The following is a 26,850-nucleotide window of genomic DNA, read 5'->3' on the forward strand; positions in this document are numbered from 1 at the left end:
TATTCAGTATTTTTTGATTGAAATACTGTAGAAAATTCATCCTCATGAAAGCCAGAAATGTGACTCAAATAACAGAGTACATACATGACATGCATTTTTGAGGCTCAGAGTTCAAACATCAGAACCCTAAACCATTGTCTCCTTTAGCATTATAGCATGATGTGATAGCCATAATGACAAAGAAAAGAAAAAAATCCAGTCTCACAAATGTGTACATTATAGCAGGCACAATGGAGATAGATAGTAAGCACAGTGAACAAGTGAACATAAGAAGAATAAACTGAGTTAATCTCTAAGAATGCACACTTTTATTCTGGATTTCCTAGCAGTAATTTTTGGAAAACACAAGACTACACATCTTTTGACTGGTGTCATCGTATCTAATGCAGACTTTGGAAAGCTCCACACCCTGGGAGAATGAGGAGGGAAAGACTTAGTATACAGTCAAAAACAAACACAGTCCTCATGTTCATCGATTTGCTCGAGCGGGCCCAGTAACATCTCCATTTTTGAGACTTGTTGTTACTGTATTTGGAATATCGAGTACATCACCGGTAGCATGCCAGGCTTTGCCATGCAGGCAAGATACTCTCGGTAGCTTGCCAGGCTCTGCAAGAGGGGAGAAGGAATTGAACCCGGCTCGGCCGGGCTGGCTGCGGTGCAAGCAAACACCCTACCACTGTGCTATCGCACCAGCCCAGCTTAATATAAGTAGGGAAATAATTTTTACCTTGCCTATACCCTAAAAGGAACCTCAGGTCCTCAAACCCAGAGGTACCTGTAATGAAATATCAAATTGCTGTTGGGGGCAAGAATTTTAGGGACTATTCCAAGAAAGGAAGATTGACGAAACTAGGCAAAAGTGAGGAAGTGGGTAACTATTGGGAAGAGCCACGAACAGTGGGTTAGTGGTCGGCCTCCAAGCATGGAAATTCTCAGAACACTCAAATTCAGGACCTGAGAGATAGAACAGAGGGGTTGAGTTGCCCTGCTTTCAGAGGGCCCCATTTCCATTCCTAGCACCACACGCTTCCCCACCTGCACCCCTGCCCAGAGTTCTTTCAGACCCCAGGCCCCCTGTACAAATAAAATTTAAGTTGATCAAATATAAGGAAAGTCTGAACGCTCATACCTGAGAAAAAACTAAAGAGATAAGACAAAATATTAAGTAACTAGTCCTGAATGAACTAGAATGGAAAGGAACTCTAGGGAGATCCCAAGGAAATCTGAGTACCTGTGGGTGTTAGTTAATAACATGTAAATGTTGATTCATTAGCTGTGACTAGTGTGCAGTCCCAAACGGGAAATTAGGTGTGGCCTGTTTAGGAACTCTACTTGCCTTTGCATAAAAACAAACCAAAAAAAAAAAAAACTACAATAAAATTTGAACTTAAAAGAAATAGGTATGTGATGTTATATAGCCCCAGTTCATGTTTTCCAAATATTACATTATCTTCAATGTAATATTTTTAACCCACTTTCTTTACCCACATAAATATTCTACCTAGATTTTATCTTCTTCCTCTGTGGATAGAAAAAAAAAGATTGTCCTGTTGATATGATTCTCTTGGCCTGCTTCAAGTTGAGGATTGGACTTTTGTTGTTATTTTCCTTTTATGTTGTTGCTTTCTAACTTTACTTGACTCGTGCCCCATAGTCGCAGTAAAATATTTTCTTGAAAAAAAATGGGATGGGCAGCTTTTGGGGCATCTTCAGGAACTGGGAGGGAAGAGAGGAATGAGGCCTCTCAAATTTCAGCCATCTAGCTGTGGGAGATTGTGTTAGTGTAAAGAGCTTCATGGAACAGAGTTTGTTGGTGGCAGCTCCCACCGGACAGAAAAATGTGGGCCTCAAGGACCTTTCAGTAAATCAGGAAGTTGTTTATGGGTCTTACAATTGACATGTCAAGAAGCAGCATCACTGAAAAGGATTGTAAGGTTTTCTTACCACTTTTCTTCCCTTCTCTTTCATTTGTTGCCCTTGATTTCTCTCCTCTTCCCTTTGTTGTTGTGATATCCGGGGCTCCCATGCTTGGCTATGGTGTGCTAGGGGTAGCACTCATCGATGTGGGGCCGCAGCTGAGGACTGAACTTATGCATGCAGCCCAGGTGACCTACCAGTACTGAGTCTAACCCTGACCTCCGCCATGAAGGTATCCAGGACCTCGTACACATGAATCGTGCACTCTGCCCCGGCACTCTAACTCCCAGAGCCCTTCTTGATGCAATGCTGAGCTTATGTTGATGAAGGGAGTCGTGGGAAATGACATTGGGTAGCTTAAAGGGCCTTCCTCTCTGTCTACTTAAATTTATTATTAAAGGCTAACCTTTTTACTGTGTTCACAAAATATTTGATTTAATAAATTCAGAGTATTGACACAGAACTTTCCTAGGCATAGCCCATGGTACCAGTTTGTTGTAAAGCCTCCACAACATTTTGTAAGCCCTTCCTTATGTGCTCGTGGGAGACTGTTAGTTGCTCCTACCTGTGAAAGGCAGCTGACTTTTCACAGCTCAGCATTGTTTATGGACTACAGGTTTGAAGAGTTTGAATTTGATTTCAAAATACCACCTTTTGGAGTTTGGCAAACTTCGGGAAGCCTTAATGCAAGTTACCTTTGTATCATGTTATCCAGTGACGCTGGTGAGCAAAGGTCTGATTCGATTCACTCTGAAGCGTAAGCTGCAAGGAATAAGATCAGCAGGAGAGGACAGATAGGGGATTTTGACTCTGTCTGTGGCCTCTTCGTGCTTCTCTCTCTGCTTCACTTTGTGTTGAGAATGTCTCTACCTCAAAGTTACTATGACTACCCGTTGATTTTTGCCTCTTTGAGGAATTGTCTGCTGATACTTGAACACCTTAGTTAGAATTATGTGCCTGGTGGTAAAAGAAACATTGGAAGTGGATGGGCAAAGGGACCAATTTTCAGGTGAGGAACAGTGCTTTAGATAGCAGGATTGTAGGTCTCTCTGCAGAGCTTCAGTGGAGATAATCCGGAAGTTCTTTTGGTCCATCTGGCTTAGTACTTGATTGCCTCTCAGATTGATGCACTGTGGGCCACAGAGACTGAGGATCTCGGCCCTTGAAGCAGCTCCTGGGATACGTGGCTGATGCGGTACCTCTAAGCAAACCCTACACTTAGAGCTTTTGCAAAATGATTAGGAACACAAAGGAAAAGATCTCATTTTAATTTTGATGAAATTGAGACTGCCTTTTGGAAAAAGTGATATTTACGGGGTATAGAGAAGGGAGAGCAAACACTGAGAGGAAAGGATGGGTCATGAAGGCGTGCCTCTTCCCCTTGCGAGTGTTGTGTGAGCACAAGGGAGGTGAGAGTGGAGGCTAGGGAGATAGTTTAGGTCAGCTTGTGGAGGGCAACCCTGGGTGAGGAATTTGGATTTTAAAATGAAGGCAGCGTAACTGTATTTGCTTCCCTCCCAGGATTAGGTGATTAGGGAAGGCGTATAGCGCAAAAGCTTAGAAGGTAGCTGTTTAAATTCTGTTGTTTTGGGTCAAATCTCTGCACTCCCATCTACAGTGTTATCTTGAGTTAAACCTAAATGAATAACTCCGTAAAACAGGGCTGATACTGCATCTACTCACTCACGTGACTTAGTCCATGGACGTCGTCAACTGACTCAGAATAAATACTCAAATGCTGTGTCATGTTACTGTTAGTCATTGTGAAATGGAATTGACAGTTCTGAATTCGAGGATGCAGTCATTTACCTTCTGGAACCTGGACTTTAAAACTGATTAGAACAAGTTTTTCTGGGCTAAGAGGCAGCATTATGTCTTCAACCCAGAGGATCCAGAAGGAAGTCAGTAGAATCATGCAGCCAAAAGATCAGCTGTATTTTCCAATTTCCCATGAAACTGAAGACAGACCTCAAAGTTCTCTCCAGGAGACTGGTCAGTTGTTATTAAGGTCTGAGTAAAGAAGACTTCGAGGAAGAAGCCTTCCTTTGTCTGCAGGTCTGATTTGATAAAGCAGGGTAATTCAGCATTAGACTTTTGTAGGTCATGTTGGTTATGGGGTGTGTCTCAATAGTCTTAGGACTAGACTGAATAAAACTTGATTCTGATTCACTTTGGCATAAATAACTTTTTACCTTAAGTGCGGCTCCTAACAACCGAAGCGAAGTAGACTCTTGAACTTCAGTTCTTGAACAGGAGCCAGTTGCCCAGTCGACTCCGAGTTGAAGCAGCAGGCCATTAGGCCAACTATAGAGACCTGTGCTGAATTAACTTAATGAAATGCATCCAAACAGGTACATCACAAGCTCTGCTCTAAGTCAGAGAGTACTCATTTACAAAAAAAAAAAAAAAAAGACCTTGGACTTTATTCTAAAGACAGTCCAAAGACTTTATTCTAAATAAAGCCTCTATTTTTATTTTCTAGGAGGGCCACACCAAGTGGTGCTCAGGGTTTGCTCAGGGATAAATACTTGCTGAGCTCAGGGCACCATATGGGGTGCCAGGAATCCAACTGGTAAGGATGAGTCTTGAATCTGATCTGCAGCATTACCTCATATACTAAGACCTCAACCCCAGCAGCACAGCTCTTTGGGGTCACCAGCACCACCACAAAGTGTGTAGACTCTGGGGCCCCAATATTGAGTGTGAGCACCATAGCCGAGCTTAGGCCTTTACAACAAAGGAAGGAAGAAGAGAGTAGAATTGTGTAAGTATATTTTTAATTGAGGTAACATAGTTCCCAATAGTGCCCATATTATTAGTCTGTACTTTCTGGGCTGGAGCGATAGCACAGCGGGTAGGGCGTCTGCCTTGCACGCAGCCAACATGGCCGACCCGAGTTCGATTCCTCCGCCCCTCTCGGAGAGCCCAGCAAGCTACTGAGAGTATTCGATATGCCAGACACAGTAACAACAAAGTCTTCAATGGAGATGTTACTGGGCCCGCTCGAGCAAATCGATGATCAACGGGAGGGCCTTTACCTTTTTACTTTCTGTGCTACTTCCTGCCGCTCCATCAGTGTCATTATCCTGAGATCCCTTCTCCTACCCCGGCATGGCCCTGTCTTGGATTTGTTTCCTCTGGAAACTGTGTAGTCCCTTGCTTTGTTTCTTTATACTGCACATACGAGTGAGTCTTTTTGTTGTTGTTTGTTTTGTTTTTTACTTTTTGGGTCACACCCAGCAATGCTCAGGGGTTACTCCTGGCTCTGCACTCAGGAATTACTCCTGGCGGTGCTGGGGGACCAGATGGGATGCTGGGAATCGAGCCTGGGTCGCAGGCATGCAAGGCAAATGCCCTACCCGCTGTGCTATTGCTCCAGACCCCCACATATGAGTGAGATTGATTGTCTTTTTCTTTTTGACTGTTGTCACGTAGCACAGTATCCTCCCATTCCAGCCCAATTGCAATGAACTGTAGGATTTCCTATTTGCTCCTGAGTATTATTCCTTTGGACATCTGTTGCTGTTTCTTTATCTACTCATCTTTATCCACTTGGGCTGTTTCCAGACCTTGGCTATGGTGAAGAAAGCTGCAGTGTACATTGGTGTGTGTATATCCTCAAGGATTAATGTTTTAGTGTTCTTGGAGTAGGTGTGTAGGAGGATTTCCAGGTCATTACAAGTTTTCTATTCGTAGTTTTCTGAGGCATCTCCATGCCGTTTTCTAGAGAGACTGAACCGAACAGGCCCAGGAGTGGGAACGAGGTGCTGGCTTTCTCTGCCTCGCCTCCAGCACTGGGAGTTGCCTTTCTTTGTGGCGTTGGCCATTCTCACTGGTATGAGCTGGTCGCTTATTGTTTTTTTTTGTTTGAAATGTGGCAAAGCAAAAAGTTGGTTTTTATTTTTAATTGAACCTCTGTGAATTAGAAAGTTATTCATGATTGAATTTCAGGTGAGCAGTGTTCGAATACCCATCCCTTCACCAATGACCTCTTCCCTCCCGGTGTCCCCAGTTTCCTCCTCTCCCAGCCTCTACGGCAGCACTTTTTACAAACTCCTTTCAGCACTTCTTTATTACTGCTTTTTAATTTAGGAAGTATAAATACTTCAGTATTTATATCCATTGCCTCACATGTGTGAGGCCCAGGGTTCAATCCATGGCACAACCAAAATAAATACATAAATTGAAAAAAATAAAAGTTAGGGAAATTGTGAAAGAATTGTGTTTCAAAAAGACTGAGTGATGTCACTGAGGAAAGTCAACTCATTGGCCAATCAGTAAGGTTCTTCCACTATTTGCCATAGTGGTATTGTTTCAAGAACCTATTTCTCAACTTCTCGAGTTCAGAAATACTTTCAAAATTTATCACTGTTTTCACTTGATCTTATCCCAAAAGGTTTTGAGAGGTCTGAGCTATACTTTGTACATATATAGGATTCTGAATGAGGTAGAATGAAATATCATTTTTAAGTGAATTTTTGCATTATGCTAGATAAAGTCTATTTCTATAAGATAATACTTGGGAAGCCAAAGTATAAGCAGAAGGTTGTTTGGTGAGCTTAGAGTGTGCTTGCCAATCATGTCCTGATGTCCCTGCCACTAAAGGGCACGCCTGACCCAAAAAGTAGTAGACATTTGACTATTTTAGTATACCTTTATCTTTGCTTAAATTTGAGCGAGTATTGATTTTTATTTTTAGAAGATGGAAAATGGTTTCTGGTTATAGGCACTCATTTTGGGCTGATACGCTATTTATACTTTGTTCTTAAAATATAACTTCATTTCCAAGTTTGGAAAATACTTCATAATTTTATAATTTTGAATTTAATTGTTGTTACTGTGTCTGGCATATCGAATACTCTCGGTAGCTTGCCGGGCTCTCCGAGAGGGGCTGGAGCGATAGCACAGCGGGTAGGGCGATCGCCTTACAAGCGGCCAACATGGCCGACCCGAGTTCGATTCCTCTGCCCCTCTTGGAGAGCCCGGCAAGCTACCGAGAGTATTCGATATACCAGACACAGTAACAACAAAGTCTCCAATGGAGACGTTACTGGGCCCGCTCGAGCAAATCGACGATCAACGGGAGGGCCTTTATTTATTATTATCGACCTTATGGCCCTAGTTCCTGTTTTTTTTTTTTTAATTTAATTGCCCTATTCCTTTTTTTTTTCCCCCAATAGTGTCCATGGGCTACCTCTCAAAATACAATATCTTGTTCTTTGGCTGATGTAATGAGTGAACAACTGGCAAAAGAGTTGCAATTAGAAGAAGAAACCGCTGCTTTTCCTGAAGTTGCGTAAGTAAAATTCATAATCTGCTATATCTATCAAGTTACTGCTAACAATTATGGGGTGTGATTAGTAAATGTCAGTGCATTTAGGAAAACAGTGTGGTAGAAGGTGCTACATACTGGAGACCACTAAACTCATCTTGGTCCTGATTCTGTGACTGGTTTTCAGTATGCCTTTGTGTTATCTGTTTGTTTGGGTTTTAATATTACAGTTCAACAGAATAATCTCCAAACAGTCAAGTACAGTACAGTATTTATCAAATGTTACTTATCTTTTTATATCTGTTATCTCTACTTTGATTAGATGACAGATTATAAATTCTGACTCTCAGTGTGGAAATTTTTTATAGGCTCCATAGCTTTTTCTCTTGCTCTCTTACTAATGTACTAATCTCACATAAGGCTATCACTGCTAAAAAATAACATCCCCATGCAAAAAAAAAAAACCAATAAAAACAAAAACAGCCAGGCAGGTGAGGGTGAATGGTTTGTAAAGTTCTTTCCCATTATTTCTCCAATATAATTTTAACAATGAAAAGGCACAATCCTGCGTTCATAATTGGTAGCATCTGTTCACACAAGACCATTATATTAGTTCATGCTGCCTTATTTTGAATAGTGTTGCTGAAGGACCATTTATTACTGGAGAAAACATTGACACTTCCAGCGACCTAATGCTGGCTCAGATGCTACAGATGGAGTTTGACAGAGAATATGATGCACAGCTTAGGCGTGAAGAAAAAAAATTCAATGGAGATAGCAAAGGTACTATGACCTTATTGTGTCAACTCCATTGGGTGGTAGAAAATGCTTATAGCATGCTGCTAGGTAACTCTTCAATTGTGTTTGTCTTTTAAGTATCGATTTCCTTTGAAAATTATCGGAAAGTGCATCCTTATGAAGACAGTGATAGCTCTGAAGATGAGGTTGACTGGCAGGATACGCGTGACGATCCCTACAGACCAGGTATCACTGCTTTTACTTTCTGAGGTGGGAAGTTGAGGTCACCGGAAATGTGAGTTTCTCAGTGAATTCTTGTATTTCGTTTTGGAAACTTATTTAAAACTTGCTTAGTTAGCTCCAAATACCTATTAATGCAACATTGGATGCAACAATTTAGTCTTTGCTCTTTTTTTTTTTTTTTTTTTTTTTTTATTTATTTATTGAATCACTGTGGGAAAAGTTACAGAGCTTTCGGGTTTAGGTCTCAGTCATGTAGATACCGAACACATTTCCCTTTACCAATACTCATTTTTAACCCCGAACCCCAATAGACCCCCACCTCCCACCCCTCCCAATTATTGTGAGGCAGATGAGTTCTAGTTAATACTCTATCTACTTTGACTAGATAGATTATTTCGATAGAAGATGCACAACTATTGTTTAGAGCTTACGACCCACCCCCCCCCCCAATCAGACATGCTGAAACAGCGTTGTGAAATGATTTGCTTTCTACAACTTGGTTTAAGAATAAAATGAGGTCGCGCGGCCGCTATCGCGGCCACGCGGTTTTGAATTTCTGCTATTTTGCTTATTGACCCTGGAAGAATTTCTATTAAAAGTTAGCTAGTTAAGAGATTGGTTTCTGTGCCCTGGAGTCGTGGCCGTGCCGGAGAGCCGCTCGTGGGGGGCAGCTGGCGACCTTGGTGGGGCGTGGGGGACGGCCCACAAAGCCCCCCTTCCCATGAGGTCCCCGCCGCTCCCCCGAGCCCGGCTCAAACCCGCTTTCCACAAGGCTCCCGTGCGGCCGCCATCTTTCTTTCCAGAGAGGAGCAGGCGGGCTGGTCAACGCCCTTCCCCCTCCGGGCAGGCTTGGTGGCGCGGATCAACACAAGTCCATTTGCTTTTCTGCTCCAAGCGGCTGGTTCTCTGTGCTAAGTCCTTGTGCCTCCGGGGCCGTGGCCGTGCCGGAGAGCCGCTCGTGGGGGGCAGCTGGCGACCTTGGTGGGGCGTGGGGGACGGCCCACAAAGCCCCCCTTCCCATGAGGTCCCCGCCGCTCCCCCGAGCCCGGCTCAAACCCGCTTTCCACAAGGCTCCCGTGCGGCCGCCATCTTTCTTTCCAGAGAGGAGCAGGCGAGTCTTTGCTCTTTTAATTTTCTTTCTTACACACTTGTCTTCATGCCCTCTAGCTAAACCAGTTCCTACGCCCAAAAAGGGTTTTATTGGAAAAGGAAAAGACATCACCACAAAACATGATGAAGTAGTCTGTGGAAGAAAGAATACAGCCAGAATGGAAAATGTAAGTTACAGAAAATATTATCCCTGAATTGAGTTTCAATGGAATAAGTTAAAAACATGGGCCATTCAGGGAAGTGGTATCCGGGCTCGGGTGTACCCTTTCCCTGTATCCAATTCCAGTTTGATCCAACCCTATGTGGCACTCTAGGAATCAACTGGGCATAGAGCTGAAGGACTCTGAGCAACTGCAAAATATGGCTCTGGTCTCACCCAAAGGCCACCCCTCATACTATCATATTAAGCCTCCTGCCTGGTTGTCTCACCACTGCAGGGAGTGGTCCCTGCACACTGGAGAAACCCCAACATAAAAATCAGTAAACCCATTTCAAATTCCTAATTTCTAAAGGATCATTTTCCTTTCTAAATAGGTCTTAGCTCCAGGGCTCATCTGCATGCTCTGCATGCCAGAGGCCCAGGATTATTCTCTGGCACCACATCCTCCTCCCAAGTACTCCCAAGTACTTTCAGTTCACTGAAAGTGAACTCCCTTCACCCTTAAGCACTCACCCAGGAGTAGCCCCTGAGTACCACTGGGCGTGGCCAAAGAAAAAAGTTGTTTCAAATGACAAAATAGCAGTGCTATGAAACAAATCGTTAATGAGACTATAATATATCTCAAAATAAAAATACACACTCACAGACTAATTTGATTTAGTGATTCTAGACTAAATGTGGTGCTTCAGATTGAATACCTGAATTGGCGCCATGCAAGGAAAGCACCTCCCACCCCGTTCCATCTCTCCAGCCCCAAGCTGCAGTTTCTGAAATAGTGCTGTCTGAAATCTGTGGGTTCTAATGTCAGAGCATGGTCATCTGTTAGGAACCTATCCCAAGTAAAGACCCCCGCCCTGGGTTTGTTCACTGTCCCCATTTTAAAGTAGTCACATGCTGATTTTTCCTTTTGGCAGTTTGCACCTGGGTTTCAGGTAGGAGATGGAATTGGAATGGATTTAAAGCTATCAAACCACGTTTTCAATGCTTTGAAACAACATGCCTACTCAGAAGAACGCCGAAGTGCTCGCCTCCATGAGAAAAAGGAACATTCTACTGCTGTAAGGACGCTAACTTTATTTTCCCCTTTAATGGAAAGCTTCCTATTGCAAAACTTTATGTTGGGGAAAAAGATAAAATAGAACTTTAGGTTTGATACTTTTTCATGAGATTGACTTTTCAAATCAGAGATGTAAATGAAATCCAAGTAGCTTTGCTTGATTTTTAGATTTAATGATACCATTAGTAATCACTTATACAAAACTAGCATTTTTTTAATGATCATAAATAACTCAGGCTGTAATTTAAATTGAAAGTTAATGTTCCAAGATTTTAAATCGTGGTTTGCCAGTAGTTATTGCCACATTTATAATTTAATACTCTCAATGCTTTACTCTCAGTCAGTTTTTCTGATTTGTTTGGCCTTTGCCTCTCTGAATGTGCCCCAGCTCCTCTGCTCTGAGAAGCCAAACTTATTTGGCCTACCATTGCTTTTCAGGAAAAAAACAAATCACTTAGTACCCCCCCCATTGTATACCTGCCCTCCTTAAATAGAAAGTGCACCCCAGTTATACCAGAGTCAACTGCCATGTCCCCACCCCTTCCAGCACCCACTCTGGGAGAGAGTGTTTTATATTAATGAAGTATCTAGTATCTTAAAAATTAATTTTTAGTAAATAGTACATCAGTGAACTGTTTAAACTTTGGAGTTAAAATATATTTAGACTAAGCCGGTATCTGACATTTAATGATATTTTTAGATACTTTCAAAGACATTAGAGGAATGAACTTATTCTGACAGCTCTCTTTTAAGAACCTGTTTTATGTTGTGTGTGTGTGTATACACGTATATATAGATTAATAATAAAGATAATAATAAAGGTTATAAAGTATAGATTTTGAAAGGGATTGGAAATAGCTCAGAAAATGTTTTATGGTTAAAGTGCTTTATCTTTTGCAGGAAAAAGCAGTTGATCCTAAGACACGTTTACTTATGTATAAAATGATCAACTCTGGAATGTTGGAGACAATCACTGGCTGTATTAGTACAGGAAAGGAATCTGTTGTCTTTCATGCATATGGAGGGAGGTAAGGAAATAAGCCATTATATTAACAAAGGTCTTGCCCCTTATCCCCATTATTAGTGAAAATATACAAAATTAGAGTTAATGCTGCAGGGCAAAAAGTAATTTTATTTACCTGTTTTGTGTGTTTGTGGTGCCAGGGAGCAAATCCAGGCCTCACACATGCAGGATATGTACTCTACTGCTAAGCGACAGCCCTGACACCAGCAGAATAATTTAAAAATGTGGAGAGGGCCGGAATGGTAGTGCGGTAGTACAGTGGTTAGGACACTTGCCTTGTATGCGGCCAACCTGGGTTTGATACCTCTCATCCCATATGGTCCCCCAAGCACCACCAGGAATGGTTCCTGAGCACAGAACCAGGATTAATTCCTGAGCGCTGCTGGGTGTGACCCAAAAACAAACAAACAAAAGCAACCCCCAAAACTAACAAAACAAAATGTTGTAGAAGGACTGAAGAGATGGTACTTTTGCCCCTTTCATTCTCTGGACCGTACCCATGATGCTCAGGAGCTGCTTTTTCCTAGATGTGTGCTGAGGAGTGACCCATGTGCAATGCCAGGGATCAAAACAGGTTTGGCAGCATGCCTGCAAGAGCCTTAATCCCTGAGCTCTCTCTGGCCTTTATTGTGTTTTTAAAGGAATTCAAACAAGTACTGGGAAAGTCTTTACCTTTTAATTTATTATTATGCCAGGGATCAAACTCAGGGCCTCAGACATACACATCAAGTGTTCTGAGTTTTGTCACTGACCCATGTTTTTTAAAAAAGCTGTTTAACTAATCTCCCTTTCTAAATGAGACATACGTATATAATCATGCCGAAGTACAGTTTTAAGTGTCAACATGAAAAGAATGAAAATGTTAGGATAAAAGGGTACAGAATCTTTCAAGCTACATGATAAAGAACAAGTACTAAATCCTTTTTTATTTATTAATTGAATCACTGTAAGATGGAGCATTACAAAATTGTTCATGATTACATTTCAGTCATACAATGTTCTAGCACCCATTTGTCCACTGGTGTAATTTCCCAGCACATGTCCCAATAAACCAGTTTTTCAAACTAACCCTCATAGGACTTTCATAGGAATAAATGAGTTCATTGTTTTTATATAATTTTTTTCCCTTTTGGGTCATACTCAGTGATGCTTGTGGGTTATTCCTGGTTCTGCACTCAGGTTATTCCTGGGGAGCTTGGGGGACCATATGGGATGCTGGGGATTGAACCAGGGTTGGCTATGTACAAGGCAAATGCCCTACCTGCTGTACTATCGCTCCAGCTCCTATAATAAAAATTTTTTAAATTAATTTTTAAAAATTTGTTTACAATGATTTATTACATCCAACATTCCAACACCAATCCCACCACCATTACACCTTCTCACCACCATTTCAAATTTTCCCAGCCACCGCCAAAGCCTGCCTCAATAGCAATCCCTAAATAATGTATTATTATTTAGGATGAGACTCATCCTGGGTTAAGGTCTGGAAGCATCTCTGCAACTTGTTGATCTCTTTTGAGATTTATGGGCGTGACTGCCAGGCTCCCAGAAGAGCAGGGGGCATGGGAAGGTCTCCCCTCCCTGACTCTGTGAGAGCCTGGAGGTTTCAGTCACAAAACCCACATACCTGAGTTTTTCAACAGATTAATTCCTGAATGAGGCTTTTCCTGAGTCTGGAGTCCAGCAGTGAGTGTGGCAACAATTGGGTTATGTAGGTTTTTGGCTGTGAGGTTCACCCACCCCTGCTCCTGGGGTGCCCCGGATGAGAAATGAGTTCCTATTTGGTCAGGCTTGGTGTGTTATAGGATAACATTTGTTTCTCCTTTCTGCCTTGCCACAGGGAGCTTAGGTTTATTGGGTTGCTCCGATAATAGTGCTCCCATTCCTCTGTGTTTATTTGTAACCTCTTCCTCTGTGCTCTATTAACTTGTAAATATTGCTTTTTTCTTCTCCTTAAGTCCTTTGCATAGTTATTTCAGAGCAGTGTCCTTTTTGTATAGATACAGGAAGGCAGTTAATGCTGTGCTTTTGTAACTTGGGGGTTAATTAACTTTGCTTTCTTGACTTTAAGCCTCAGTTGCCTTTACTTCCTAGCACCACAAAAGCAGGGTCCCAACAAGGGACTGGATAGACCCAGGGCAAGCTGTGAGCTACCTTGGCATTGAAATGGGCCTGGCCAAAGCACCATACTACTTAACTATAAGTTAAGAGGATGGCCATAGACAAATTTCGTCATGATCCAAAAAGTAATAACTGAATTAGGATCCTGCTAGGGTTAGGAATGATTAATCTGGCTTGAGCATTGTAATCTGAGATCTATAATGAGATGTCCACAGGAAAGCCATCCCCCTACAAACTCAGTGTATCTCTTACTGTGTCCATACAAAATACCTAATATTAAGGAAGTAGAATTAAGATGTTAATTAAGTTATTGGACTAAGGAGAGGAGAAACACCCCTATGTGGTATTTCCCTCCCTTGAGCCCTGATCTGCAGAGATCAGGAAGGGCTTTTGATACGTTGATTGTGCAAGCAGACAGGGTGTGGTGTCTACCCCCAATGCTGAGAGATGGGAGAGAGACCAGGGCAGCAAGTTGGAGTGCGGAAAGACTAGCAGTGGGGACAGAGGAAGAAGAAGAAAGTAGGGGAAGAATGCAGGAGCAGGAGCGTGGAGAGAGAGAGAGAGCCCAGGCTATGAGATGGAGCGCAGAGAGATGAGCAGGGGAGACAGGAGGAGACGGGAATGAGGAGCAGTGTGAGACTGAAATGGGGAGCTTAGTGAGACTGGAACAGGCGCATGGGGAGAATGGAATAAACGGCAACTGAAAACCAACTAGCCTGGCGGCCTCATTTCCTCCTTCGTCTACCCATGGCATTGGCTGACCTGGGTGGGGAAGTGGCTCTAGTCCACCGAACGCAGGTGGCGAGAGAGAGCCCACTCGGGATCCTTAGCTGCCTGTGATTACACAGTGTATGTGTAAAGTTTTCTTATTTTTTTGCTTTTATATTTTTCTTTCATGCTTTGTTGCCCTTTTCCCCAATTTCAGCTGAGTATTCCCTGAGACCAGGAAATATATAGCTCAGTGATACTAGTTACTTATGATAGAAGTAAAATTTTATAGAAAGGATTGAAATGAAGGGTCGAATTCATCCTGCTCTCACCTCACTCAGGATCATCCTCACCCCATTGGTTTCCTCTGGAGTTTTTGTCAGTTTTGTCAGTTTTCGTCCCATCATCCAGAAATTATGACTCATATACTCCTTTGGTTTTTATAAAGAAGTCTATACTACATTGAGAACATTAATTTTTTGTGTAATATGTCTTAGTTCTTCTGTTTTGGCACCACACCCGAAAGTGCCCAGGGCTTCCTCCTGAAGAATAAACATAAGCACATACACTCAGGGCTTATGTGACCAGGAGACCACGTATGGTGCCAAGAATTGATTCAGAGTTGGCTTCATGCAAGACAAGTGCTGTCTCTCTGGCCCTGTCTTCGCTTTTTCTGCATTAATAGTTTGTACCAATATACTTTCACAGTAGTGCAGTTCATTATGGCAACGTATAGGAATATTCTTTTCACTGTGTCTCTGTGCTGGCAAACAGTATTTATTTCATTTACTCAAAAATTTAGTTTTATAGTTTGTTTTTGCTTTTTGGTGACAGGGATCAAACCCAGGGTCTCATGTATGCTAAAACTACTGAGCTATGTTCCTAACCCTTACTTACTGAAAATTTAGAAAACACTTCTCCCTTTTATTTTACACCAGAGAGTCCCCAAATCTCAAGTTTTTGTTTATCTTACAATGTTTGGCAAAAGCAATTTCCCCCTATATATAGTGAAATTGTAGGTTGAGTGCGTTCTAAACGTCCATAAATAATACCAAATTAACTGTGCTAGGTTAATGTATTTTGGGGGTATTTTTTTTTCCACCGGGGTTGGGAGGAGGCTGGGAGGGTTTGGGCAACACCTCACAGTACTGGTTTGATTCTCTGGTGACCATGCATTGCAGGGGATGGAACCTGTGCTCCAGCCTTTTGAGTCACCTTCCTGGCCCAGCTTAACCTATTTATGCTCCATCAGCACTGTGAGACTGTTTTCTTCCTCTTCATCAGTGCTTAGTATTATCAAACATAAGTTTTGAAAGTATATGAAAGATAAAAAGTAACATTTTATTTTTTAATGTGTTTTTTTTTGTTTGTTTGGTTTTGGTTTTTTTGCTTTTTTTGGGTCACACCCAGTGATGCACAAGAGTTACTCCTGGCTCATGCACTCAGGAATTACTCCTGGTGGTGCTCAGGGGACCATGTGGGATGCTGGGAATCGAAGTGGGTTGGCCACATGCAGGCCAAACGACCTACCCGCTGTGCTCTCGCTCCAGCCCTTAATTTAAATATTTGTTTTTTGGGTCACAACCAGCGATGCCCAGGTTACTTCTTGCCCTGCACTCAGCATTCCCCCACTGGCAGTGCTCAGGGAACCATATGGGATGCCGGAGATGGTACCCCGGTCGGCTGCATGCTAGGAAAATGCCTTATTCACTGTACTATTGCTCTGGCCCTGAAAAGTAACATTTTAAATATGTGGGCATTCGTTTATTTCATTGTAATTCAGGTTGCACATTTTTTTCCAAGTGTGTTCACCAGACCTTGGAGAACTGGGGCACCACTCCTGGCAGTACACAGGTCTGGTGACACAGCACTGCTGGGCCAGTGGTACAGAGGGCCACCAGGGCCACACCCACTGGGTTTGGACAGCCTCGGGGGCCACACCCAGCAGTGGTTGAGGATGTCTGTCTTGCAATGCTTGGGATCAGCCTCAGGGCCTTCGCCATGCCAGCAAGTGTTCTCCCTCCTCAGATAGCTCCTCTGGCCTCTGTGTAATTTCTGCCTGTGTGTAGCTCTTCATCATTCCACAACTGAGTGAAGAGTATATATAGATTATTGAAAGCTGGTTGATGAAAACAAAATAAAATGAAATCTTGCTTAGGAAACTCTTCCTCCTTCCCCTCCCCCCTGCTTTCTGTTCTTTTATGGGAAATTTCTCCTCTACCCCCTCCTCCCCCTCCTTTCCCTAAACCCTCCTTCTCCTCTCCTTTCTCCTCCTCCTCTTCCTCCTTTCTTCCTCCTTTGGCGGGGGGGTGGGGGGGGGTCGGTCACAGCCAGCGATGCTCAGGAGTTACTCCTACACTCAGTGGTGTAGGTGGTGGTGCTCGGGGGACCATATGAGATGCCGGAGGTCAAATCCGGGTCAGCTGCTTGCAAAGCAAATGCCCTACCCACTGTATTATTGCTCAGGCCCATAAGAAATTTCTTCTGAATTTGAACGCAAAAGGCAAACTTAGTTTTATTGTGATCCAAACTTTGAAGCTTAAAAAGAAAATGGAGGAAGACTTACCGTTCTCAGAGAAAGAAGATAGGTCTACTTTTGTGTAGTAAAATTTTAATTTTGGATAGTTTGTGGCCTGATTCATATTAACCCAATTTTTTTCTTTCATTTTAGCATGGAGGATAACGAGGAAGATAGTAAAGTAATACCTGTAGAGTGTGCCATCAAAGTATTTAAGACGACCCTTAATGAATTTAAGAATCGTGACAAATACATTAAGGATGATTTCAGGTTTAAAGATCGCTTCAGTAAACTGAATCCACGTAAGATCATCCGCATGTGGGCAGAAAAAGAAATGCACAATCTCACCAGGTAAAATCATGTGCTAGGTGTCACATTGAGTAATTGATCGGCTTTATGTATCAGACTTATTAACCAGGCAAGAAAATTTATGCTGTTTCAAAAAATTCATTTATGGAAATTAGGAAAGGCCTTGTAATTTCAGTATTTAATGAGGCTTTCTATAAGAAAATATACATATAACCTGAATTTACACTTTTAGGGATAAAGAAGGCTGTTTTCTTTTTTCTCTCACACAGATTGAAGATAATTCATTTTCTGCCTGAGTTACTATATATAAAACATATATACAAATGATACCTTCTTTTTTCTAGCTGATCATTTTTATTGATAATTTTCTGTTTTCCATCCAGTGTTTATTTGGTGGATATGGGTGGGGGTGGGTGAGAGGGTGAAGGTCTTACAAAACTTCAATTAGCAGACATTTATTAAGCTTGTTTCTCCATTCTCTAAGCAGATTTTTTTTTAATTAAAAAATTTTTTTAATAGTGAGACATCATGAGGTACAGTTGCAGACTTACACATTTTTGTGCTTGGGTTTCAATTATACAATGATCAAATACCCATCCCTCCACCAGTGCCCACTTCCCACCACCATGGATCCCAGTATCCCTCCCACCCCCCATCCCCCCATCCCACCCTTTCTCTGTGGCAGGGCATTCCCCTCTGTTCTCTCTCTCCTTTTGGGTGTTGTGGTTTTAAGCATTTTTTTTTAAATCCCAGAATTTTTTTATCAACTAAGTAACTGAGTTATCTTTTTTTTTATTTCCATGTAAAATAATTTTATTGATATAAATATACATGTGAATAAAATACCTTCAGCATGTAAAAAAAATTATCCACTTAAAATTGATTCATTACTAATCAATTTAATGCAGAAATTATGGAGAAGTAAAACTAGCAATATTACGATGACTCAGAGTAGCCTAATTTTAATGTTTTATATGTTCTATTCAAGCTATTTTAGAACATTTCTGTAAAACATTAAAATATATATATACAATATTGGTTTATAACTCTTACCGAATTTCTTTTTGCTTGTGTGTCACTGAAATTTACAGCAGACATGTTTAAAGGAAACAAGGAATTAACTGTATATATCAAGAAGAACTGATTTATCTTTATCTTAATCCTTTAACATCTTGATTTGAAGACCAAGATAAGACTCCAGTAGTCAAACCCATGCCCTGCTTGTTCAAGGACTAGGTTTTATGCCAGGCACAGCACGCCCCAGCACTGCTGAGGGTGTTTCTTGTTGAAAAGAGAAGGGGAAAAAATCAGTTTTCTCTAGAGATGTTTATTTTCAAAAGCTACTGTGAATATTTACAAGTTGGAAAATTCTTGGTAGTACCTGAAGAAGAAGTTTCCTTACATACTGCTTCTCTCCTTTCTTTTCACTGAGATCTTATCCCCGCCTTTCTTAAAATTCTGCAGTTGCTTAGAGCCCTTTCTTTAAAATGATCTCTGTAGTCTCGCCCACAATACTTGGCCTCTTCCTCTCAGACCCCATTCTGTGGACTTAACATCCCTTCCCCATGGGCTGTGCTCTTGGTCACACTCAGATGGCTCTCAGCCTTCTCCCAGCATTCTTACCTGTCTTGTTAGCACCTGTTGGCCTGCTTGTAATCAGCCTTCCTGATCCAGGCTCCTGACCCCACCTCTGCCAGAGCATGAACCCCATTCTGCCTGCCATCAGCTCCTCATCTCACTGTCGTTCTTGCCAGTGTGTGGGCTCCATTAGGGCAGAAATTGTGGCTTGCTGGCTACAAGTTCCCACATCTCCAGAGTAGACACCAGACGCCAACTCATTGCAGGCCATTGTTCGCTGTATTTGTGAATACATGAAACACTCTTTCTGATCTTTACATTCTTAATCATTTCTTTACAGAATGCAGAGAGCTGGAATTCCTTGTCCAACAGTGGTATTGCTCAAGAAACACATTCTAGTTATGTCTTTTATTGGCCATGATCAAGTTCCAGCCCCTAAATTAAAAGAAGTAAAGCTCAGTAGTGAAGAAATGAAAGATGCCTACTATCAGACTCTTCATGTAAGTTGTCTTTGAAAGCATTCACACACTGGGGGCCGAGCGATAGTACATTGAGTAAGGCATTTGCCTTGCATGCACTGACTCAGATTGAATCTCTGACATCCCATAAGGGTCTCTGAGCCTGCCAAGAATGATTCCTGAGTGTGGAACCAAGCATAAGCCCTGAGCATGGTTGGGTGTGCACCCCCCTCCCCCCAAAAAAATTGACACAACTGCATTTAGCAGATAAAATACTTGATTAGTTTATTAGTTTCTTGAACTGTTACAGCTTTAATAGTGAAGTAAATACTTTTCCTGTTGGAAAAATAAATGGATGCAGATTAATAGAAAGTGATACTGAAAACTGAAGATGTAGCAAGTGATTCTTGAAGGACATAACTTAGGAATCTTGAAGGTATTTTTACTTCTAGACAGCAATTGAATTCAATCTGAGTCCTTGTGATCAAAGAAAATGCTCATATACTGTTGTTTATCCTATAATTGCAGACCAAGGAGACATGGTTTTTCTGCCTGGATCTGTTATTAAATAGTTAATTTGAATATAAAAGTGTGATCCAAATTACGTTCTTTTCTTTGTTTTGGGGCCATACCCAGTTTTCCTCAGTCAGGGTTTACTCCTGCTGGGTATTGAACCTAGATCAGCTGTATGCAAAGCAAGTACCTCAAGTCCTATACTATCTCTCTGGCCCCCAAATTGATTTATTTGGGGGTGGGGAGCAGCACCTTTGGCGCTTAGCATTTAACTCCTGACTGTGAGCTCAAGGGTTACTCCTAGTGGTATTGTATGTGATCCTCAGGAGATCATATGTGGTACTAAGGGTTTGAATCAGGGTGAGTTGCATGCAAAGCAAGGACCTACCTCCTGTATTATGTCTTTGGCCACCCCTCCTCCCCCAAATTAGTTTTGTATGGTACAGCTAGAGAGACAGTTTTACTTCACCTGATTCCATTATGAAGAATCCTACTTTTCTGGTGTCTTATGGCACTGAGCTGGAGTGATAGCCTTACAAGCGGTCAACATGGCCATCCCGAGTTCGATTCTTCCGCCCCTCTCAGAGAGCCCGGCAAGCTACCGAGAGTATCTCGCCCGCACGGCAGAGCCTGGCAAGCTCCCCGTGACGTACTCGATATGCCAGACACAGTAACAGGTCTCATGACGGAGACGTTACTGGGCCCGCTCGAGCAAATTGATGAACAACGGGAGGACTGTGATGACCGTGATGGCATTGGGGTGGCTGGGGAAGAAATGAAGTGGTGATGTTCCTTTTCTCTTTGGATCTTTGTGGAGCAGGAGACAGAGCATATATGTTTATTTCTCTACTAACGCAAGGTGTCACAATTAATTATGAATATAAGGGACTAGAGAGATTGTACCCAGTTAAGGCACATGCCTTGATGCGGCCAATTCCAGTCCCATCCCCAGGACCACGTGGTGACCTGAAGGTCTCACAGTGCGGCCTTGGCGCTGCCATACTTGAGCAGCACCTCGGGCCTCATGCTGAAATGCTGCTTGGTTGGCCAAGAGCTGCTGGGAAGTGGCCCTTTGGGCCCCCTGAGCACTGTGTGGGAACTCCCTCCCCATGTATGTATGCGCACCATTTCATTTAGACTGTTTCTTTCCCACTGTATTGCTCAGGAAGTAGTTTTTACCTGGGAATTATATACACTTCGTAGAGATCGTAATGGGGTATTTGCACCCTTCAGAAGAATAAGCCTGCTCAGGGTTCCTTTGGCCCATTAGTCACATCAGCATAGCCACTATCTTTCCCTTGGCTTCTGTTCCTTCACAGGAAGTGAAGAGTCACATGCTTATTCCTCTTTTGTTTCTCTGTGCCCCTATTCTCCCGTCAAACGAACTCATTCCAAGGTGCACGGAGGAAGCAAGTGTTTAGCCTACATCTGCTTTTCGGGAAAAGAGTGATACTGACATTTCAGGTGCAAGTTGCACGGGTGTTTCATCCTCTCCTAAGTGTATTCTTTGTGTCTTCCAGCTGATGCAGCAGTTATATAAGGAGTGTACACTTGTACATGCTGACCTCAGTGAGTATAACATGCTGTGGCATGCTGGGAAGGTGAGGATCATATCTTGTGAGTGTTTGGATTAAATAAGTTGGTGCACATCACTGAATACAGGGAAACCACTTGATACTCTGTTTCTCCACAGGTCTGGTTGATCGATGTCAGTCAGTCTGTAGAACCAACCCATCCTCATGGCCTGGAGTTCTTGTTCCGTGACTGTAGAAATGTTTCACAGGTAGGCATGTGGATTAATAGGTTGTTTTTCAACGGGATATGACAGAGTGAAAGATTTGCACAGTGCTCCTGAGACAAATGAGTATGTTCTTAGAGATATAACATCCTTGCAACTGACTGCTGTCAAGATCATGATACCTAAATCAAATGTCAGATTTAATTTTCAACTAGAATGTGGTTACATATCTTATATTTAGGTTGTTAAATTTCCAGCAGAATCTGCTTATTTGATTCCAAATATTTAAACAATCAATATTTAAAATATACAAAGAGCTTCAAGAGAAACTGGCATGTGGTATGTCTGCATGCTTATTGCCTTTGTGACTAGCATTAAAATAGTAGTCCTGGCTGGAGAGATAGTACAGCCAGGTGTGGTTCCAAAACCAAAAAAGAAAATGTGGTAGCAATAATTGGTATAGTCTTACAAGGAGATAGTTCTGCCTTCAGTTTCTGAAGAAAACCTCTTTACTCTTTCTTATTGGCCTTCTTTTATTTCTCTACTAGTTTTTCCAGAAAGGAGGAGTAAAGGAAGCCCTGAATGAACGAGAGCTCTTCAATGCTGTTTCAGGCCTTCACATCTCAGCAGATAATGAAGCTGATTTCCTGGCTGAGGTAAGTGTGGCCTGGCCCTTGCTGCTGTGGCAAACTGGAAAGAGTGGGTATCCTGTGGAGGTTTTTTTTTTTTCTGGAGATTTTTTTCCCCCCTTTTCAGGCTCAGATCCTTGAATAATCTTCCACCTAAACAGTCTCTAAGGATTTATACCTTGTGAACTCCTATTACTCCTAATTATTTTATGATTGCAGAAATTGATAAGCACTGGGTGATAGAAAAATCAACTGTATCTAGTTCCTGCCTTTAACTAACCATAGAAGTTAAATGTAGCCATTCTTAGAAATTCCCAGTTATTTCAATAGTCATCAATAGAACCATTCAAAGAAAATTCCTGGAGAACTGGGTCTGACAGAGTACAGGAAAGGCAAGGTGCTTGCCTTGCCTGTGTCTGACCCTGGTTCTGTTCCCAATACCCAATAGTCCCTGAGCACTTCCAGGAAGGACCCCCTTGCACAGAGTCAGGAGTAACCCCTGAGCATTATCAGATGTGGGAAGAGGAGGAAAGAGTAGAAGGGAAGAAGAAAAGAAACTTTGAGAGAGAATTTCTTTAAATTGAACAGAAGCAAGGGGCTGGGCATATGGCTCAACCTGAATATGTCCCCAGCAGTATATCTGTCATCAGCCTCCAGTACCAAGGTGTAGCCCTGCTGGTGCCCACACATAGCTAGACCTAAGTGCCTGAAACCTCAGCTCAAAGTCACCCGGAGTGACCATGTCCCCGACACTCTGGTGGTGGGATCCCTATAAAAACTGTACCAGAAATCACAAAAGGCCCAACTCTAAAACACATGCTTTGCATTTGCTTGTCAGCAACACACACACACACACATACACACACGTGCACACACACACACGCACGCATGCACGCGCACACACATGTGTGCACGCATAGGCACACAGAGATTTAGGAAACTGAGCCCCAAGAGTGGGGGTAACTGCAGTGCATGTGGTGTGGGGGCCCTGGGTACAATCCAGGCTACTCCATGTCCCCCAAGCTGAGTACCACCAGCTCTCGCCTGAAAACAAAAACTACAACAAAAATTGAACAGAAAGGACCTGAGAGATAGTTCAGGGGTTAAGGCACCTGGGTTGACAGCGCTGAACACCATTCAGATTGCTTCCCCCAACCACCACAGCCCCAAATGCAAACTAAGTGAAACAATAGCTATTCTTTCTAACAAAATGTCAAAGCAGAGAACATGAGTGCAGACCCCAGAGGACTTGAATTTGGTCAGGCAATTCTGAAGCCTAAGGCCTGAGAAGAAGTTAATAGGAAAGTGGTAAGCTCAGCCTGCAGTTCAGTGCAGTTCTTGATATTGTTGTTGAATGAGCAATGGGTTTTTCTCTTTCCTATTCCATGAAAGCTTTATACAGGAAAGTCATGCCTGATTCTAGTTCCCTGCTCGTTAAGGACACTAGACACTGACTCTGGTAACATAGTCAAATACAAAACATGTCTATAAATATGAACCTAGAAATATAAATATGAAAACATCTATAAACACACGCACACGCGTGCGCACACACACACATGTTCTAATTCAAGGCCAGCGTGCGCACACACACACATGTTCTAATTCAAGGCCAGCATCATCATCAGGAATGACCATATTTTAAGAGTGAAAATCGAGGAGCCTGGGAGGTGGCTCAACTGGCTGGAACAAATGCTTTGCACACAGTAGCTCTAGGATCTATCCCTGTGCAGCACAGGGATAGCCCCCAGCATTACCCGCTGAGCCCCTGACCCCCACTCCACCCCCCCTCAAAAAAAAATAAAGTTCTAATACAGAGGCTAATAAACTTCTAATACAGAGACGAGGGGTGCAGATCTCCATAGAGTTTGTTCCTCATTTTTGTGATGTCCTGGGCTTGGTTCCTGGTACTTCCCCTTCATTTGGCATTTCCCCTCCACCCCACCCTGAAAAAGAGTTCAAAGTGTGACTCAAGCCAAAGCATGGTTTCTGTGGAATCGTTTTTGACAGACAGGCTCAATGTGTTTTGTAGATCGAAACTTTGGAGAAAATGAACGAAGATCATGTTCAGAAGAACGGGAGGAAGGCTGCTTCATTTCTGAGAGATGAGGGCGGTCCACCAGTGTTGGAAGTTTCTGAATAGCAAGACCTATTGCTCTCAATGTTCAGACAGCGGGGACTGTCGGCTGCCAGTGGCAAATGAATTATGGGGGACTTAAAATACCAAACAGGAGGAGTGTACAATGGTGCTTCTGTGCTTTTCCCCCCAGATAAGCCAGATGTGTGGGATTTTTAGCTCAGCATTGAGAGAATAAAATGTCACTACCTCTCATCTGACCAACAGGATAATATTCTTTAACAAGGACAAGCATTCTAGCTGAAGTAGAGACGATTTTATAGGATATATAGCATAATATCTGCTGGTGGGAATTTTTGAAACTTAGGCAACCTTTTCAAACCTGGGAGGAATGGAGAGATGTGTTTACAAGGGAGGTTTTTATGACAACCTTCTTGCTATTTCTCCACCCTGGATTTGCCTTGCGGTTTCCTCTGATGCTTTATTGGCCTAAAGTTAGCCCATTTCAGTTGTTTTCTAGATCTTTATCCAGGCCCCAATTCTAAAGAAAACTTAGTTCTTTTAGTTGATATTGTGAATGCAAGTATGGGCTGGAGCTAGAGCACAGGGGTCAGGCACTTGCCTTGCACATGGGCCAGCTCCAGTTTGATCCCTGGCACTACAAGGCCCCCGGAGCACTGCCAGGAGCACTTCCCAAGCACAAAGATGGGAGTGGCTTGTGAGCACTGCTTGATAAGGCCACAACTACCACCTCCCACCCTGCATTTTTATTTGTTTGTTTAATTAAAGAGCAAGTGTGGTTTCAGAGTGCCAGCTGGAAGTAGACATAGCAGAATACTTTATTGGCGCACAGTAACTATGACTGGGTGTTGCTTTTCCATACTCCTAGCTGAGAAAGGGCATCATAGGCTTCTAAAAGAGTAAACATGTAAGAGCTTCTTAACTATCGAAATTTTTACATTTTAACTTTCAGCTTTTCTACACTTAGGTGAAATTACTGGGATGTAACTCATGGTGAAGTTGTTCTGTTTTACAATAAAAACGTAAATTATCTGGATGGGCAGAAAATAAGATTAACCATGTATGACATTTTTTAATGAAGTCAGTGAAATAAAGTTCAGTTTACATTTTATTTACACTATTACAGTCACTGATTAAGGGATAGGCAACAAGCGATTTAGAGATTTATGTAATCAAATGATGAAAAGTATGTTAAAAACAACTCAGGAACCAAATTGACCAACAGATTTGAACTGTGTGGCTTTAGTTTGATCATTTTAAATACTGACTACATGACACATTTTAAAGGTAGATTGGAAACATTCATTGATTTTGTACTAACAGAAGCTTATTAAATAACAGAATCTTCCTCATACTGCAGTCAGATTGGAACCAGTCAAGACCCAAGCTTTCTGTCTGTAATAGAAAATAAAAATCTAAATATCGTTTGCATTTGAAAGTTTTTCTGTTAGCATTATTGTAAAGTACCAAATATTTTCTTTCTAAAACATTTTAACTTTTGTTCCTGTTATGTAACTTTGTATTACAGAGGTGTGTGGTTTTGATTAGCTCCTCATTACATATCTGAAGTGTTTATGCTCTAAGATACGGAGATTTTTACCTTTACAGAAGTTTCAGAGAGATCGGTTTTTAAATCATTAGCCATTTAAAACGTTTTCTGACATTGTTTCATTTTCTGACATAATCTTTTTGACAAAGAACAACAAACAAAACCTTACTGTGTGGCATTCTTGGAGTGTGCTGTGTGTTTTTAAGGCATTAAAAATGAAGAGATCATCTTAGAGTTGGTTTTTCTGTGTGTGTGGTGTGTGTGTGTGTGTGTGTGTGTGTGTGCGCGCGCGCGCGCCTTTTTCCTGGTCCTTATATCTAGCAAAGTAAAAAAAAGCAGCCCCTCAATTTCTCATCACTTAGATTTTACTTTTAAATTGCCTATTTCATATCACAATAGATTTTCCCCCTCTTGTAGATCAGAGAGTAAATACTTAACATAGTATTTACAACAAAAATATGCTAAAATGCTATGTGGAACAACAACCAAAAAAAGGTATATAGCAAGCGATTTAGAGATACTAAGTAATATGAATATGTAAAAAAGATATGTACTCACCTGTTGAAGTTTTATCATACTTAGAAATGGTCATATGAGTATCAGATAACACCTATTGTCTCAGGTGTCAACATCAGCCTTCTGTGTGTCTCTGTGTGGAAGCCTGTTCCCTTGGTGTGAGCCTGCATGTAGAAGTGGGCACTGAAGCAGGTACTAGGCATTAAGTGGGATCATTAGGGCCTCTCAGATCCCATAGAACAGGAGAAGAAAGAGGAAGAGACCAGAAAGACTGGAAATCCCTGCACACAGCAAAAAGACCACCTGCACCCGGCAGAGCTGCATCAGCAGACACCAGCCTGACCAGCATGTGTATCCTGGACACGGGTACCCCAGAACCAGGAGAAAAGTGGTTTGGAAAGAGTGCAGTGGGCACCCTGCTTTGCATTTGGGAGGCCTTGGGTCAGAGTCCTGAGCACCTTCAGAGAGTCCCCAGCTCACTGCTAGGTGTGGCCCAAACATATATAAGAAGTTAGAATGATGAGAAAATTCCTTTTAAGCTACCCAGTTTCTGGTGTTTTGTTGTGTGTGACTCCTGAGGTCAGTACC

General features: G+C 42.2%; 1 protein-coding gene across 1 annotated transcript in view; it reads left to right on the top strand.

Annotated features, from left to right (window-relative positions):
* Window positions 1–25,973, top strand: part of RIOK3 (RIO kinase 3) — a 28,343-nt gene extending 2,370 nt beyond the window's left edge. The window contains exons 2-13 of the mRNA XM_056138242.1: window positions 7,101–7,216; window positions 7,830–7,975; window positions 8,069–8,176; window positions 9,341–9,450; window positions 10,358–10,501; window positions 11,401–11,528; window positions 17,028–17,225; window positions 19,102–19,261; window positions 21,253–21,333; window positions 21,426–21,515; window positions 22,019–22,126; window positions 24,132–25,973. Of these exons, the coding sequence (XP_055994217.1) occupies window positions 7,101–7,216; window positions 7,830–7,975; window positions 8,069–8,176; window positions 9,341–9,450; window positions 10,358–10,501; window positions 11,401–11,528; window positions 17,028–17,225; window positions 19,102–19,261; window positions 21,253–21,333; window positions 21,426–21,515; window positions 22,019–22,126; window positions 24,132–24,242 (1,500 nt within the window). The 3' untranslated portion in view covers window positions 24,243–25,973. The remainder of the gene's footprint in view (window positions 1–7,100; window positions 7,217–7,829; window positions 7,976–8,068; window positions 8,177–9,340; window positions 9,451–10,357; window positions 10,502–11,400; window positions 11,529–17,027; window positions 17,226–19,101; window positions 19,262–21,252; window positions 21,334–21,425; window positions 21,516–22,018; window positions 22,127–24,131) is intronic.
* The last annotated feature ends 877 nt before the right edge of the window (window positions 25,974–26,850 follow it).

The sequence above is a fragment of the Sorex fumeus genome, unplaced genomic scaffold (genome assembly GCF_029834395.1).
Source record: "Sorex fumeus unplaced genomic scaffold, SorFum_2.1 ptg000128l, whole genome shotgun sequence".
In the NCBI taxonomy this organism is placed as follows: domain Eukaryota; kingdom Metazoa; phylum Chordata; class Mammalia; order Eulipotyphla; family Soricidae; genus Sorex; species Sorex fumeus.